General features: G+C 45.4%; 1 protein-coding gene across 1 annotated transcript; it reads left to right on the top strand.

The window, feature by feature from the left end:
- The first annotated feature begins 963 nt into the window (after window positions 1–963).
- Window positions 964–12,724, top strand: LOC132210746 (interleukin-17D-like). The gene is made up of 3 exons (XM_059652737.1): window positions 964–1,132; window positions 8,143–8,372; window positions 12,365–12,724. The coding sequence occupies exons 1-3, from the start codon at window positions 1,121–1,123 to the stop codon at window positions 12,603–12,605; spliced, it is 483 nt and encodes a 160-aa protein (XP_059508720.1). The 5' UTR covers window positions 964–1,120; the 3' UTR covers window positions 12,606–12,724.
- Window positions 12,725–18,675: the final 5,951 nt, after the last annotated feature.

The following is an 18,675-nucleotide window of genomic DNA, read 5'->3' as shown; positions in this document are numbered from 1 at the left end:
TGATGAAGGGTCTAGGCCCGAAACGTCAGCTTTCCTGCTCCCCTGATGCTGCTTGGCCTGCTGTGTTCATCCAGCTCTACACCTGTTATCTCAGATTCTCCAGCATCTGCAGTTCCTACTATCTCTGATGTTCTGGGAACACGGGTTTGAATCCTGCCAAGCGAAATGGTGGTACCAGAATTTAATAACGAGATGGCATTTAAGAGTGTAGTGGTGACTGTGTAACCATCACCGACAGTTATAAAAACAGAAAAATCTTCACTCAGATAACAAAGTGTGAAGCTGGATGAACACAGCAGGCCAAGAAGCACAAAAACTGACATTTCAGGCCTAGGGTCTAGGCCCGAAACATCAGCTTTTGTGCTCCTGCGATGCTGCTTGGCCTGCTGTGTTCATCCATCTTCACACTTTGTTATCTTGGATTGTCCAGCATCTGCAGTTCCCATTATCTCTAATCACAACTTCACTCATGTTCTTTCGGGAAGGAAGCCTGCTGTCCTTATCTGGTCTGGCCTAAATGTGTCTCCAGGCCCACAGAAATGTGGTTGACTCTTAAACAGAAACAGCAATGGCAGGCGAAAGTCAGTGGGTCTGGCAGCATTTTTTGGGAAGAAAGCAGAGTTAACGTTTGTAGTCTGGTGAGAGCCGATTGACTCTTAACTGCTCTCTGGGTAATTAGGCATTGACATAAAATGCTGGAAGGCCATACACCATGAATGATTTTTGTTTAAAGTTTTATTAACCAAATAAAACATAACAGTGAATCTGTTTCTTGTAAATAAATTAATTGAGGAAAAATCTGTGATTCTCCGCGCGGTGTGTCATGTTCAAATAAGGGAATTTCACCAGTTTCCATCAATTCCTTATAAGGCCAGGGCTGGGATTCGAACACTGTTTAATCTGATATCTCCACTCCTCCCTGCTGTTGGCCGAGGTTCAAGTTCACACCTACTTATTATGTCTCGCTGCTATACTGCCGGAAGAGATTGCAGGGGCTTTCCAGGAGAGGGAGAAGCCACTTGGGGAGCCGAGTGGCTTTTTAAAACTCCTCCACACTTGGAAACGCGTAAACAGCGAGGGCAACTAGGGACAGAGGGAGACATCAGCGCACCCGACAGCAATGTATTTTCAGGTAATTGTACTGAAACTAAACGGGGAGCTCGGAGAGGGAGTTTGTTCAGGCTGCAACTCGAAGTGTCTATTTCTCATTTTTGCTCATTTGACAAAGAATTATTGTCCTCTTAAATAACTTTTCATACACTTGTGTTGCTAACGCTTTTATGTTTCTGTTTGCACGGCTTATTGTTTGAATAGGAACGAACCAGTGCAAGTTACTGGAGGCTTTTCAACTCAGTAATTCAATTCAATTTAACAACTGGTTCTCTCTCTCTCCCTATGGTTACCGAGCCTGCAATTTTTTTTAACAAAGCAACATTTTTATAGAAGTAAATTTTTGCAGATGCTGGAAATCTGAACAATAAACAGACAGGGCTGCGGAATTGAAAACAAAAATGCCGTGCAGTCCTGATAGCATCTGCGGAGACACAAACAGTTAATGTTTTGGATTCTGTATGACTTTTTAAAGCAGCGTTCTTTTTGTCAATATAAACAAGTATCTACTTGATGCCAGATTGTTTTTGGCAGCAATAGATCAGGATTGGTGCAACATTTGCAAGTGCAGATGGAAGTCTCCTGTTACAGGTTTTGTTGAGAGCCTCAATCTAGTGGAAGTCTGGGTCCATAACACCATAAAACCGTAAGACATAGGAGTGGAAGTAAGGCCATTCGGCCCATCGAGTCTGCTCCTCTATTTAAATCATGGTTGATGGGCATTTCAACTCCACTTCCCTGCAGTCTCCCCGTAGCCCTTGATTCCTTGTGAGGTCAAGAGTTTGTCGATCTCTGCCTTGAAGGATTGACATTCCTGAAGATGGGAGGCACTCTGAAACTCAACCAGTGATCTCCGGGGGTGGGGGGGGGGGGATGTGCCAGCCCCTACTGGGTACATACCACTTAATAACTCCTGAACCTCCTTGAACTGGACAAGTAAGAGAGGGTAGTAAATAAATGGTGAAGTGTCACCCATGTCTAGAGAATATTTAAGCAAATCTCAATGTCCATTGAAGAAACTTTCTTCAGTTTCCTCTAACTATACAAACACACATAACAGGAGCAGCACTAGATCTTTAGCCTGTCAAACTTGCTCTGCCATTTACTCTGAAGGTGACCCCCAAACCTGTGTTAATCAAAATCTATCTAATGAGACTGTAAAAGTACTCAATGACCCAACCTTCCCCGCTGTCTGGTGAAGAGCATTCCAAAGACTGTAATATGACCCTGTTATTTTTGTAAAATCTCTTTCACTGCCTCTCACTACCCTTACTATTTATCTCACCAGCTCTTGGGTATTATCTATTTCCAGTGTCCAGTCAATTTTCTCATTGTACTCTCCCTATCACAGATACAGAGAGATACACACACACACATGCACGTCTCTCTCCTCTCACCTGCTACATGCCCAAAAGCAGTAGTTGCAGTCCAGGAATTGAGCCATTAATTTCGATTGACAATTCACCATAATACGGGGGATTGCAGTAATGTCAGAACTGCTTGCTTTGGCTGTGATAATAAAACCGAATCTGCCTGCTGCTTAGGTGGATTCTGAAATTCCCACAGAGATATTCAAGGAAAAGCACGTGTCTGTGACCTGGCGAACATTTCAGTCAGATTTAGCTAGTTACTTGTGTCACTGAGTCTGTGGGCTCTCGGTCTGTGCAGATTGGTACCTGAGTTTGCTCACAAGATGTCAATTGCCGCACTTGAATTCAATGTGTGAGCATTTGGATCTTTCTATGAATGTTAAACGATGTAATTGTCCTTTAGATATTTCCACTGAAAAGGGAAGAGTTGCATTTATACAACACCATTCACGCCCACTGGATTTCTCAAAGCACTTCAATGAAAAACTTTTGAAGCGCTGTCATTGTTGTAGTGTAGGTAACATGGCAGCCAATTTGTACACGGCATTTCTCACCAGCAACAATGTGATAATTACCTGCTGAACTACACTTCTAATATTAGTTGAGGAATAAATATTGACCAGGATACCGATTCCCTGCTGTTCAAAATATCTTTTGCATCCACCCAAGAGAACAAATGGATCTTTGTTCCACATCTCATCCAAAATATGGCAATCAGCATGAAGGAACTGGGTGTGAAAACACTTCTGTGTATTTCAATTTAGATGGTGCTGCTTTACTTGTAATCTAAGATACTTGGATGTTGATGGTTGAAGTGTCAATGTGTTTTCCATTACACACACACACACACACACACACACACACACACACACACACACACACACACACACACACACACACACACACACACACAGTTTGCCGGTTGATCGTAAGAATAGGAACAGGCGTAGGCCATTTGGCCCTTCATACCTGTTCCTCCATTCAATAGGATCATAGCTGATACAACCATCCTGGCATCCACTTTCCTGCCCTTTCCCCATAACCCTTGGTTTCCTGACCAATCAAGAGTCTACCTATCTCAGCCTTAAATTTACACCAAGGAATTTGCCCCCTCAGCATTCTGTACAAGGAGTTCCAAACACGCTCAACCCTCAGAAGATTAACCCCCACCCTGTTTCACTGTGCCTTGCATGGCCGTCAAGTCTTGGAGTGGGACTCGAACTCAGGGTTTTTACCCTCAAAGGCAGGTGCGCTACCCCCACCCCCCGAAAAAAAAATAGAAAGAACTGTGGCTGCTAGGAATTGGAAATAAAAGCAGAAATTGTTGGAAAAGCTCAGCAGGTCTGGCAGCATCTGTGGAGAGAAATCAGAGTTAACGTTTCGGTTCCCTGGACCCAAAAAGGTGTTGGACTGAAACAGTCTGGTCACTAGAATTTGAACGATTGATCTCCAATGTTGAAGGGGGATTTCCTGGCAATTTTTGTTCTCATGAATTAGCCCTGAGTGTTACTGGTTTTTAAGCTTCTTGCCAGAGCTGTTGTCTTTTCAATGAAGCATTGATGTTTCAAATGGATGCAAAAGACAGATTTTTGAGGAAGAGCAGGGCTGTTCCCCACCTCTCAGCCAGCATTGGGCACTCAACCAACACTAGTTAATAGAGGGTTGAATCATGAATCCAGTTGCATGTTTGTCGGACTTTGCTATGCACAATAAGTTGCCACCTTTCACTATGATACAGATTAATCTCCTCTAAAGCATCTGGGCTATCCTGAGGTTGAGAGATGCATGGTTACAATGGGAGTTCTTTGCAGGTAACTCAGTTACTGACTATTTTTTTCACCTCTCAAGGGTTGAGTTGGAATCTGAAGACTGATTGCCAGGTTCCTTATTAACTATTAAAGAATAGCAGACTTCACTGATGTTAATTTTTGTCCATTTGCAATGTATTTTCATGAATCATAGAATCCTTACAGTGTGAAATGCCCCCAACAAGTCCACATCGACCCTCAGAGCATCCCATCCCCCTGAAACCTGTCAAATCTACACATCCACAAACACTAGGGGTAATTTAGCATGGCCAGTCCACTGAGCCTGCACATCTTTGGACTGTGAGAGGAAACCCATGCAGACATGGGGAGAACGTGCAAACTCCACACAGACAGTCGCCCAAGGGTGGAATCAAACCTGGGTCCCTCATACTGTGAGACAGCAGTGCTAACCACTGAGCCACCGTGCCACCTGTGGTGTTTGCACACCACAAGAAGCTCCCTGATTTGGAACAGATTGATGTGAAACAGTCATGAAGTCTGGCCACAGAGCTCTTTGATGGGCTTAACCCAGCCCAGTGCACAGAGTTGATAGGGGGCTGCTGTCAGATGCAGATGAGTAGGGGGTTCAGGGCTGGAGGACCCGTCGGTTTCTAAAAGAGATGAGACAATGTCTCACAGGATGGAGGCAAGCTGAGATGAGGACACTTTAACCCTTGCCCGTTCTTGTGACCACCTCTGCCCTGCTTCTGGGGCAGTAGCACTGATTCTTCCCAGCAGCAGCACCCCACAAGTGAAAATTGTAATCTGGTTTACTCTTTATGGGGTCAAGTCTGGAATTTTTTTTTCATTTGAGCCATCCACCTTGGTAGTCAAAATCCAACGCACTGTCATTAAGACAAGGAAAAAGGCCACTCGGTCCATCAGAGCTGTACCAGCACTCGGTAGAGCAAGATATTTCCCTGCTCTTTCTCTTTAGTCCTGCAAGTTGATTTCCCTAAGCTGCCTGTAAGAGCTCTTTTTTAAATAAGTAATTGTCTTCACTTCCTTCTGTCTTGTGGACTGAGAGTACGGAGTCATTGCTATTGCTGTTCTTCCTTGTATTCTTCCCTTCATCTTTCATCCAACACTTTCATCAATCTGCGTCTCCTAGTCCCACTACTGTTCATTAGTGGGATCAGATTTCTTCCTTTATTTTATCTAATCCTGTCATAGCCTTCAATAGAAGATGGGAGCATCTTATTTACTAATACTTCCCATCCCTTGATGACTTGAGCAGTCTGGAGTAAGCATACTCTACCTATTACCATGTCCCAACATGGTACGTTTCTTCATAAATGGCCTTATCCTTGTCCCAACCTGTCAAAGATAATATCAATGCTGGGAAGGTTTGCTCAACTGTTTTTCATGTTTAATCCCTCCAAAACTAAATTGATGCAAATACAAAGCACAGCTGGTGTTTAATCCCTTCTGAAAACTGAAAGGTTCCAGGAAAAGCATGTTTCCTCCTGTTTAATTACAACATGATGGGCAGTTGGATTTAACAAAGAATAGTATTCATTAGTCTCGCAGCCTGTCATGATACTTTTTTCAAGTTTTAACACGTTTGCTCTAACCGTACAGTATAAAATCATTGGCAAAAGGTAATGATTTCCCTCTTCTTTTGTTAAAAAAAAACAATTCAATGGCATTTCTGTTCTGATAGGCTACAGGTTCCAAGCTACTGGCAATAATTGTGTTCTCAGCCTCTTCTACAGAGCAATGGTGACCCAATGGTGATGGGCTTACACTGGCCAATACAATTGAGTTCAAATTCTAACACGACCCATTGTGAAATGCATCTGGTCATTATGGGGGTGGGTGTTTAGATGATAAGATAAAGAAGGATCCAACTGGTTAACAAATGTACTTTACATTTACATGGCTTGGCTTGTGAGAGTCAACTTCAATGCTGAAGTCAAACATGTCCCTGAGGGCAACTTGGGGTTGCCAGTGTTGGCTATGTCCCAGGAACATATATAGTCTTTCATTTTTTATTTCTACTAAATAAAAGGGACGTTGCAGGTCTGGTCCTGATCAACCTGAAATACTTGCCTGAACTGACAGCACGAGGTAGTGCCACACCTGCAGAGTGTGTGCACCCTGTTCAATAAAGGAAATCTACCTAATTTACCTGCATCTATATATATATCTGTTTGAAGATTCCAGATGGGAGGCTGGAAGTGCACACTCTCCTGTCTAAGCTCTATAACACCCTTTACCTGATGTAGTTTCACAGACCGTGTTCCACCACATGATGTGTGCCTCAGAGCAAGTAGAATGCAAGTTCACACCCGTATTGTCAAATGTCAAGTTCTGTATGCTGTCATAGAAGGAACTTGCGTTTCAAGTAGCACCTTTTGGATGTCCCAAAGTAATTTATTGCAAATTCAATACTTTTGTCGTGCAGCAGGCTGTGACTGAATTAAAAACTGTTTCAGCAATGTTTCTTTATAGCTATGATGTGGAGGTGCCAATATTGGACTGAGGTGGATAAAGTCAGAAGTTACATGACACAAGGTTTATTTGAAGTCACAAGCTTTTGTAGCACTTGTATGCTTCCCTCCTCTTGACCTGATGAAGAGGCAGTGCTCCGAAAGCTTGTGATGTCAAATAAATCTGTCGGACTATAACCTGGTGTCTTGTGACTTCTGACTCTCTTTACAGCTAAACATTTGACCAAAACACCATGGAATCTTCTCTCCCCACTTCCCCCATGAATAAAAACAGGATTTGGATTGTCTGTACCCATTGGGGAAATTGCTTGAGACGTTTAGCGTCTCAACAATGGTAAACTGGCCAACAGTTAATATCACTGTAACTATGATCTAAGGCAGAGTCAAAAATTTGTCTGATGATGTTTGTTGTGTATTTTTATTTTGAAGGAGGAGAGTGAGGTAGATGGCAGGGAAGTTTGGAGTCAGAGCTCCAGAGAATGGGGTGTGGATGATTGTTCTTTCATTACTATTCAGCTCCACTGTTGGCAACTAACCTTGTGATGAGCCAGGAGATTATCTGAAGTAACAGGGAATGAGCTAGAAGACTGAGGGGTTCAACACTGTAAGAGCAGATGTGGGTAACAAAATTTTAAAAGATCAAAAGCACCACCTGTGATATGTGACTAGCCAGCATAGACCCAAAATGTTAAATCTGTAAATAAAAATTGAAAGAACTGTGCATGCAGTTCTGTTCTGAGGAAGGGTCGCCGGACCCGAAATGCTAACTGATCTTTTTTTTCTACACAGATGCTGCCAGACTTGCTGAGCTTTTCTAGCAGCTTCTGTGTTTTAGTCCAGGTTAAATCTGTAGGCTGGTCCACTAGGATAGGTACAGAATTCCATTTGCATTTGACATTTTGGCTATGACTGGCTGGATTGCACCGGATCTGAAACAGGTCTGGGCTTCTGCCATCTTTTCCTCATGTGCTTTCATAGGTTTCATTGAATGGCATAGAATCCCTTACAGTGTGCAAACAGGCCCTTCGGCCCAACAAGTCCACACTGACCCTCAGAGCATCCCACCCAGCACCATCCCCCTGCAACCCAACTAATCTACACATCCCTAAGCACTATGGGACAATTTAGCATGGCCAGTCTACCCTCATCTGCACATCCCTAGGCACTATGGGTAATTCCCCCTGACCAATCTGCCTAACCTGCACATCTTTGGCTGTGGGAGGAAACCGGAGGAAAAGCACACAGACATAGGGAGAATGTGCAAACTCCGCACAAGGCACAATTCCATTTCCCAAGCTCCGATTGGAACAGTGCTTGTCTTAAACCACAGTGAGATACTTGTAATGCCACTGGCCATAAACGAGAGTTGTTTTTTGTTTTTTTTTGTGTTTTCTCTCTCAGGTGGAATGGGTTGTGTATCTTGTGCTGCTCTCAAAGGTTCACTTGTCCAGTGGAGTCAAGAAACAATGTGCTGAGCCCTCCAACAAGGAACTGTCAAGGAAGCTGAACGACTGGGTGCCTGCCTCTGGAGTGAGCAGTGCAAGACACCTGGAACCTGGGAAAGCATTCAATGTGTCTCACCAGCACACAGCCCAGATTGGCGAAAGGAGCACGTCCCCCTGGTCATACAGGTAATTAAATGGATGTGTTCATCCAGCTCCACACTTTGTTATCTTGGATTCTCCAGCACCTGCAGTTCCCATTATCACTGATACAACACTTACCCTAGTCTGGTTTAGCGGGATTTTCTGCTGTTACAACATGGATTCTTAAGATAAAATCAAATGTGGACTACCGCCAAGCTCTCATGCTGCTGTTGGAGTGTGCTCTATGTGTATCCCTCCAGTATTGCACAATAACTCTGTCCCATCTTCAAAAGGGGAGGTGTAAGCAAGAGAACAGGGATAGGCTGTTCAATCCCTTAAACCTGTTCCATTGTCCACTTTGATCCTTCATTGTTGGTTTCTTCTCCCACATTCTGTCTCTCATCCCCTCAATATCTGGTTGAAGGTTCCCCCTTTGTTTCAGCTGGCCCTATGAAGTGATTTTGAAAGTCTTGATATATTAAACACAAGCTGTGTATTTATTTAAAGTTTATGTCTTCATCACTTTGATAAACTGAGCTGCACCAAAGCTAATCTCTCCTGTGTGACGTGCCTCGATCTGAGTGGATTTTCCCAGTTGATGGGGTGGGAGTGGGGGTAACCCAAGATCTGTTTATCTGTGATATTACTATTGCCTCCCCCCCCCTCCCCACACCCCACCTTTGTAATCCAGAAGTCTTGTGCTACAGTAGCTTAGTGTGTCTGTGCCTCTAAGATAGAAGGGGCAGCTTCAAGTCTTACTCACTGTGGCCGGTGTGTGCATAACATCATGGCAAAGTCCTTTTGGCTAATTTAGAGTGGGCACACATGGATGACCATGCCTAGTGCATATTGGCACCCCTCAAGCTATAGCCCCTGAGAGGCTGGCAACCTGTACCATAGAGTCACGGTAATGAACGGCACAGAAACAGACCTTTTCGTCCAACTCATCCAGGTATCCTAAATCTAGTCCCAATTGCCAGCATTTCGCCCATATCCTTCTTAAGCCCTTCTTATTCCAATCCCCATTCAGATGCCTTTTAAATGTTGTAACTGTCCCAGCCTCCACCAACTCCTCGGGCAGCTCATTACATACATGCACCACCCTCTGCATGAACAAGTTGCCCCTCAGGTCCCTTTTAAATCTTTCCCCTCTCACCTTAAACCTATGCCCTCTAGTTTTGGACTCCCCCACCCAAGAGTAAAGATCTTGGCTATTCACCCTATCCATGCCCCTCATGATGTTTGTAAACATCTATACCTAGTAAACCAAGCTAAATAAACCATGTTTCGTACGTATGTAAAGATGACAGTCCAGCAATCTTGTGGTAAGCAACATTTTCTTTATTTATAGAATCCCTGCAGTGTGGAAACAGGCCACTCGGACCTCCTGAAGAGCATCCCACCCAGAATCACGTTCCTACTTATCCCTGTAACCCTGCATTTCCCGTGGATAATCCACCCAACGTACACATCCCTGAACACTACAGGCAATTCAGCATGGCCAGTCCACCCTAACCTGCACATCTTTGGACTGTGGGAGAAAACCAAAGTGCCCAGAGGAAACCCACACACACACAGGGAGAATGTGCAAATTTCACAGACAGTCGCCTGAGGATGGCATCGAACCCGGGTCCCTGATGCTCTGAGGCACCACTGTGCTGTCCATTCCATTAACCTTTTTTTGATCATTTATTTTTGTATTTGTTCACTAACTTTATGTCCATTTTTAGTATATAGGCCTCCTCATGCCTTATTTGCACAATTCTGCAGTGCGCTGGTGAACTGGCCATGTGTCTTTAGTGATGGTTCAACAGGAATCTCTCCTTCTCTCTCTAATTGCCAACTCACTTGACCATGTCATGAAAGCTCCTTCCCTGGCCAATGGCTCCTAATGTGGGAGCTTCTGGCTTGGAGGTGGTGATCCTGCCCAGTGGGCCATACCTCCCTTCGCTTGTTGTAATGTCTGGGGTTTGGGCCCCAAAGGTTCTTTACTCATCCACAAAGTTCCTAGCTTCTCTCCATTGAAAAAATGAGATGGTAGATAAACAGTAAAATCCTCTGCCTCCAAACTCCGTGTTGCTGGTGATTTTTCCAAGTTGTTTGCTGCACAGTTAGTGCCTGAGGTTTTGAAAACAGCAACGTCGATATTTCCACAAATGGATGAGTGAATTTAGGCCCCTCTTAACTGCAGAAACATGAAGTGTGTGGTTTGATTGGTGTTCCAAAGAGTGGTCCGTGAGGCAGTGATGTGCCTGTGTACAATTGGCATGATAGCTCTTAGCTGGAGAAGGACAACAGAAGCTGAAAGCTGTTGCTTAGGAAGAAGTGGAGACCATTCAGCCCCATGTGCCCCTTCTGCTATTTGTTTCTGTAATGGCCAATCTATTTTGTAGTTCTGCTTGCCACCATCATTCCTGCTCCCCATCCCACCGACTGATCTTTTAAAACAATTTCAATCAATCTGGCTCCCTAGTCTTGAGATGAGTTCAGGATTTCCTCCAGTCTTCGGGTGATGGTGTAATTTATTTCATTCCGAAAATGGGCTAACTCTCTAATCTTAGGAATCACAGCGGGTCAGGCAGCTGTAAGAGTAAGGGTGGCAGGATGGCTCAGCGGTTAGCACTGCTGCTTCACAGCACCAGGGACCCAGGTTTGATTCTACCCTTGGGCGACTGTGTGGAGTTTGCACATTCTCCCCATGCCTGCGTGGGTTTCCTCCAGATACTCCGGTTTCCTCCCACAGTCCAAAGATGTGCAGGTTAGGTGGATTGGCCATGCTAAATTGCCCGTAGTGTTCAGGGGTGTGTAGATTAGGGGATGGGTCTGGGTGGGATCTTCTGAGGGCTAGTGTGGACTTGTTGGGCCAGAGGGCCTGTTTCCACGCTGTAGGGATTCTATGAGAGACCAAGCTGACATTCTGAAGCTAGATGACTCTTCTTCAGACCCAAGTCGCCTAGACTCAACATTAGCTTGATGTCTCTCCATGGATGCTGCCTGACACGCTGTGACTTCCAGCGGTTCTTGTTTTTAGTACAGATTCCAGCATCCGCAGTCATTTGCTGCTAACTCTCAGTTTATACTTGTGATCGATTGTCCATCTCAGGGGAGCCAGTTTATCACAGGCGTGGCCACAAAATCATCATTGTGCGTTTTATCATTTCAAATCCATAACTTCAAAAAAACTTGATAATAAAATGTGAGGCTGGATGAACACAGCAGGCCAAGCAGCATCTCAGGAGCACAAAAGCTGACGTTTCGGGCCTAGACCCTTCATCAGAGCTTTTTTGAGTGGAACTGGGTGTTCAGTCTGTGGATCCTGCGGAGGATGAAAAACAGCAGAGGTCCTTTGCAGGTCTGGGAGAGGGAGGCTCTGAGCTGGGGCAGGCTGGATTGCAGTGTGTGGAGGTGCCGGCGCATGGCTGCAAGTGTCTGTTTCAGGACTCGCAGGGAGAAACGCTTCTGAAGGGTCTGAATATTCTGGGTGTAGAGGTGGTCACGGTTGGGGCCAAATTGGGAAGGCTGAAATGTGGACTGTAGTCCCTTGGGGATGATCTGGTTCCGTAGGCAGGTGCTGAGGAAGGTGATGTGGCTGTGGTACCTGGTTTGCTTCAGGACATGGTCGAGCAGTTTCAAGGCCGAAGAGATTACAAGAGAGTTGCAATGGGAGAGAGATTCCCTGAGGTTGGTCCGGAGGGAGGAGGGTAACTTCTTCAGGTTAGGCATCCCTGGAAGAGGCTTCGCAGTGAGGTTAAAATAGTATCAGAGATAATGGGAACTGCAGATGCTGGAGAATTCCAAGATAAGAAAATGTGAGGCTGGATGAACACAGCAGGCCAAGCAGCATCTCAGGAGCACAAAAGCTGACGTTTCGGGCCTAGACCCTTCAAAAAAACTTGTATCGTTTTTCCTCCCCACCTGCCGTGCCCTGAAGGCAATGTAACATTCTAGATACCCTGCCAGATAGGCACCACATGCCAACCTCCTTCTCAATGTTTGCCTTCCTCTTTTTTTAAAAAAATTCCTTTTCCAAACTGCAGAATAAATGAAGATCGAGCGCGATACCCAAGGAAGCTGATGGAAGCGTACTGCCTGCACAAAGGCTGTCTCGGGCCGGACGGGCTGATCGACAACACCGTTAGGAGCCTACCGTACCACACGAGTGTCTTTGTGCTGAGGAGGACCCACAGATGCAAACACAAGACCTACATCTACAGACTGGCCGAGGAAAAAATCCCAGTGTTCTGTGTCTGTGTTATGCGCGATGTGGCCAAGGTTTAAAAGCAGAAGTTGAGACCCCAGTAACCTGACTGTGTAGCCCTTGCTGTAAATTCCAAGAGGAAGCGTTTCTGTAGGCCAGTAATAAAGATGAGGAATATTTTGATTTTTATTTTCTGAAATCCAAATGTGTGTCTTGTTCTCTTTGCTGCGAGCCAACTCCACCCCCCCCTCCCCCTCCCCCTCCCCACTATGCACAATTTTGAGGCTTCTGCTCTCCAGCCGCTCTCTAATGCGGCGACACGCCACCAACAAGAGACTGCATTTGTGTAGTGCCTTTTACCGGAGCGGAACATCCCACGATGTCCCGCAGATGTGTGATCAGACGAGATCTCACGCTGCAACCCCACAAAGCTTGATCAGAGAGGTAATTTTTAAGGATTGTTTTTTAAGGTAGGAGAAATGTGGACGGATTTAGGCAGGGTATTGAAGAGGGGTATGGGGTCCCCTGGCACGGCGGATGGTATTGATAAAGCCATTGAAAATCAGGAATGTGCCCAGTGCCAAAACCAGAGGAGTGGAGGTACGTTGGAAGCTGAAGTATGCAGGTCATTTCAAATTACTATGAGAGAACCAGAAGAATTGCCACTCCTTCCCAACCTGTAATCACTAAAACAGAGGTGGAACTATGAATGCCCCTGAGAGCTGAACAACTAAAGATTCTTGGATTGGCCACCTACACCCTGCTGCATAGACTGGGGACTACAGCATAGCCTTTTGATTTTTGTTTTGGGAGATGGGAAGTGGGGATGTGGGAACACTGGAAAGGTGGAGAAGAGCCTATCGTAGGTGGTGGGAAGAATATCTGTCACCACACTGAAGCCATGAGACTTCATGGGGTCCACAGTCAATGTTACATAGAACATAGAACAGTACAGCACAGAACAGGCCCTTCAGCCCACGATGTTGTGCCGACCATTGATCCTCATGTATGCACCCTCAAATTCCTGTGACCATATGCATGTCCAGCAGTCTCTTAAATGTCCCCAATGACCTTGCTTCCACAACTGCTGCTGGCAACGCATTCCATGCTCTCACAACTCTCTGTGTAAAGAACCCGCCTCTGACATCCCCTCTATACTTTCCTCCAACCAGCTTAAAACTATGACCCCTTGTGCTAGCCATTTCTGCCCTGGGAAGTAGTCTCTGGCTATCAACTCTATCTATGCCTCTCATTATCTTGTATACCTCAGTTAGGTCCCCTTTTCTCCAATGAAAAAAGTCCGAGCTCAGTCAACCTCTCTTCATAAGATAAGCCCTCCAGTCCAGGCAGCATCCTGGTAAACCTCCTCTGAACCCTCTCCAAAGCATCCACATCTTTCCTATAATAGGGTGACCAGAACTGGACGCAGTATTCCAAGTGCGGTCTAACCAAAGTTTTATAGAGCTGCAACAAGATCTCATGACTCTTAAACTCAATCCCCCTGTTGATGAAAGCCAAAACACCATATGCTTTCTTAACAACCCTGTCCACTTGGGTGGCCATTTTAAGGGATCTATGTATCTGCACACCAAGATCCCTCTGTTCCTCCACACTGCCAAGAATCCTATCCTTAATCCTGTAACTCAGCTTTCAAATTCGACCTTCCAAAATGCATCACCTCGCATTTATCCAGGTTGAACTCCATCTGCCACATCTCAGCCCATCTCTGCATCCTGTCAATGTCCTGCTGCAGCCTACAACAGCCCTCTATACTGTCAACGACACCTCCGACCTTTGTGTCGTCTGCAAACTTGCTGACCCATCCTTCAATCCCCTCATCCAAGTCATGAATAAAAATTACAAACAGTAGAGGCCCAAGGACAGAGCCCTGTGGAACCCCACTCACCACTGACTTCCAGGCAGAATATTTTCCTTCTACTAACACTCGCTGTCTTCTGTTGGCCAGCCAATTCTGTATCCAGACAGCTAAGTTCCCCTGTATCCCATTCCTCCTGACCTTCTGAATGAGCCTACCATGGGGAACCTTATCAAATGCCTTGCTGAAGTCCATATACACCACATCCACAGCTCAACCCTCATCAACTTTTCTAGTCACATCCACAAAGAACTCGATAAGATTTCTGAGGCATGACCTGCCTCAACTCTCTGCTCTGCCCAGGACTCCCAAAGCAACTCACTCCTGACTGTACACAATTGCGTCTGCAATTCTGCCATTGGGACAGAATTTACCTAGGGATGGTGATGGTGGTGTCCAGGATGTAGTCGTACTCACAGAATAATATCTTACTAACAAATGCCAGGCTGTTGCTTGTCTAGTCTGTGAGATAGCTCTCCCAATTTTGACACTAGGCCCCAGATGTTCGTGAGGAGGACTTTGCGTGGTCGACAGGGCTGTTTCTGCTGTTGTCTTTTCCGCTGTCCTGATCCATGCCAGATGATTTGTCCAGTTTCAGTTCTTTGTCGAGATTTTGTAACGATTGGTACGGCAGAGTACTGCTGGGCCGGTTCGGAGAGTCAGCACATAGCATTGGGTATGGAGTCACATGTAGGCAAGACTAGGTGAGGATGGCACATTTCCTTCCCTGATGAACATTAGTGAGCTATAAATTCATGTAGACTTTGAGTTAGGAGAGAAGGGCAGGGGCTCGAATTTTGTGATTTTATTTACCTTGTACTGCCCAAAAGCTAAGCACCATTTACAAGGTACAGTCAGGAATGTAATGAAAAGCACTAAATAAAACACACTTTAAAAAAAAACACCAGAACTGCAGACGCTGGAATTGTGAAGCTAAGAACAGAAATTGCTGAAGAGGTTCAGCAGGTCTGCCAGCATCAGTGGTGAGAGAAGCTGAGTTAACGTTTCTGGCTTGGTTACCCTTCATTCGAACTGAATTTACCTCAGATAAGGTGAAGACAGTAAGTTCAGGAAAGTAGTATGGGATTGGTGGAGATGGAGTGCAGAAGGGAGAAAACAGCAGTTAGCTGATGAGCTGGATAATGGTGAGCCAGGCAGAAAGGAAAAACTGATAAAGGGGTTCATAGTAGGTCAAAATGGGTTAGCTGTGCTGCATCAACCCTTGTGATTCAAGGACCTGAGGAGTGAGGGTGGAGAAAATATTGAGAATGTAAATTTATTGAACTCAATATTGAGTCCTGAAGGCTGCAGGGTCTCGAAGTGGAAAATGGAAAACTCATGGCTGTGTGGCCAAATTCAGCTCGAACTCCATATACAAATTTGCTGGTGACACCACCGTGGTGGGTCCAATCAGAAACATTGACCATACAGAGCACAGGAACAACAGACAGCTTAGTGGTATTGTGTAGAGACAACAACCTCTCCCTCAATGTCAGCAAAATGAAGGAGCTGGTCATTGACTTCAGGAAACAGAGAGGAGGACACCCCTGTCAATATAGTGCTGAGATACACTTGGTTGAGAGTTCTAAGTTTCTAAGAGTCAATATGACCAATGTTCTATTCTCATTCATCCATGTTGATGCTACGGTCAAGAAAGCACACCAACTTCTCTACTACCTCAGGAGGCTGAGGAAATTTGGCATGTCCACAATGAGTCTTACCAATTTTTAGAGATACACCATAGAAACCAGGCAGAAACAGCAGCTTTCATTTTGGGCGGCCTGGCGGCTCAGTGGTTAGCACTGCTTTCTCATAGTGCCAGGGATCAAGGTTCAACACATTCTCCCTGTGTTTGCATGGGTTTCCTCCAGGTGCTCCAGTTTCCTCCCACAGTCCATAGACGTGCAGGCTAGGGTGAGTTAGCCTTGCTAAAATTGCCCATAGAGTCTTGGTATGTGTAGATTAGCTGTGTTATGGGGGAATTGGGGCTGGGTTGGATGGTCTGAGAGTTGGTGTGGACTTGTTGGGCTGAAGGGTCTGTTTTCACACTGTAGGGATTTTCAAAAAAGGCATCCTATCCAGATGCATCACAGCTTGGTATGGCAACTGCTCTGCCCAAGACTTCAAGAAATTACACAGTGATGAACGCAGCGCAATCCATCACGAACACCAGCCTGACATTCATTGACTCTGTCTACACTTCCTGTTGCCTTGGGAAAGCAGCCAACATCATCAAGGGCCCCTCCCACCCTGTGTTCATCCAGCTCCACACTTTGTTATCTCCTTTCCTCCCTCTTCTGTCAGGCAGGAGATACGAACATTTGAAAACGCATACAAACAGATTCAAGAACAGCTTCTTCGCTGCTGTTATCAGGCTTTTGAGTGAATTCTCAAACGTCAGTGTTGATTACCCTGTCTGCGACTGTAACACTGCATTCTGTACTCTGTTCTGTCGCTCTAATGCACTTGTATGGTACAATCTGCTTGTGTAGCGCACAAAACAACACGTTTCACTGTATCTCAGTGCATGTGACAACAACTAATCAAGTCAAATCGAAACAGCTTTTAACTTGAGTGGCACCCCACCCACCTCTTTGAACACTCACAACCTCCATCATTGCCATAATTTGATAACAGTGTGTACTATCCAGAGGATACACTTTAGCAACATGTTAAAGCTTCTTGATAACACCTTCCAAAGCTGCAAACCTTGAAGGATGAGCAGCAGGCATGTGAGAGAACCACCATCTGCAATTACACCTCCAAACCACATGTCATTCCTGATTCAGGAAATGCATGTCATTCCTTAAGTGCCACTCAGTCAAAATCCTGGAATTCCTTCCACTGCAGACATACCTACACCACATGGGCTACAGCAGTTCAAGGAAGCAGCTCAGTACGAGAGATCATAGTTTTAGGGTAACGAGTGGCAGATTTAAAACAGAGATGAGGAAAAATTACTTCTCTCACAGGATTGTGAATTGGTGGAATTAACCCCCTGCCCCCTCCCTGCCCCCAGATTGAGGTGTGACATTGAGTAAATTTAAGGAGGAGATAGACACAATTTTAATTAATAACAGGTTGAAGGGCTGTGGAGAGTTGACAGGAAAGTGGAGTTGAGGCTGAGACGAGATCAGCCAGGATTGTGTTAAATGGCAGAGCAGGCACGAGGGGCTGAATGGCCTACTCCTGCTGCTATTTCTTATGCTCACATGTTCCTGTGTGCTCCAAGGGAGGCAGTGGTATAGCAGCAATGGCATTGGGCTAGTAATCCAGAAAACCGGTCTAATGCGGTAAGGTTATAACTCACTCAGCGATAGTAAGAACTGCTGATGCTGGAGTCAGGGATAACACAGTGTGGAGCTGGAGGAACACAGCAGGCCGGGCAGCATCAGAGGAGCAGGAAAGTTAATGTTTCAGGTCGGGACCCTTCTTCATTTCTGAAGAAGTGTCCCGAACCAAAACGTCGACTTTCCTACTCCTCTGATGCTGCCTGGCCTGCTGTGTTCCTCCAGTTCCACGCGGTGTTGTACCTAAAGGTGTAGGGGCCTGGGTCCAAATGCCACTGTGGTAGCTAAATTCAATTAATACATCTGGAGCTGAAAACTAGTCTGATTAATGGTAGCTTGAAACCACTCATTGATTGTAATAAAAACACCGCGAGTTCACTGATGTCCTTTAGGGACAGCAAATGCACCATCATTTGAAATCCAGAAGTGCTAAACAGGTAGGTTTATACACAATGCTAGAGGAGTTAAATGTGGTAACTAACTGGTTGGTAATGGATGACCAGTTGCAACGTAACAGGCAGGAACATATGACAGACAGGTCAAGCAGGTATCTTCTTGCTTGTAGTCTCTTATGTCACTCTACAGGAGTTTCATCACATAGACCGAGCAAGTCAACAACCTCACCCACAACCAGAGCTACAAATCTTTACAAAAAAATTCATCACACAAGACAAAAATTATTCCTACAGGCAAAACAGGTATACTGACAGGTTTGGGTGGCACAGTGGCTCAATGGTTAGCACTGCTGTATCACAGCGCCAGGGGCCCAGGTTCAATTCCACCCTTGGGCAACTTGTCTGTTGTGGGGTTTGCACATTCTCCCGGTGTCTTCATGGGTGTTCTCCGGTTTCCTCCCGCAGTCCAAAGATATGCAGTATAGGTGGATTGGCCATAGGAAATATAGGGTTACGGGGGTGGGTCTGGGTGGGATGCTTTTTAGACAGTGGGTGTGGATTCGATGGGCCGAATAGCCTACTTCCACAC

This window comes from Stegostoma tigrinum, chromosome 19 (genome assembly GCF_030684315.1).
Source record: "Stegostoma tigrinum isolate sSteTig4 chromosome 19, sSteTig4.hap1, whole genome shotgun sequence".
Taxonomy (NCBI): Eukaryota; Metazoa; Chordata; class Chondrichthyes; order Orectolobiformes; family Stegostomatidae; genus Stegostoma; species Stegostoma tigrinum.
The sequence above is the reverse complement of the archived record's forward strand: the minus strand, read 5'-3'. Positions and strand labels throughout refer to the sequence as shown.

What these genes read in the sequence shown, in the direction of transcription:
- LOC132210746 (XM_059652737.1), top strand. An exon ending in ACGTCCCCCTGGTCATACAG is followed by an intron (nt 8,373 to 12,364) that starts GTAATTAAATGG and finishes TCCAAACTGCAG; the next exon opens with AATAAATGAAGATCGAGCGC.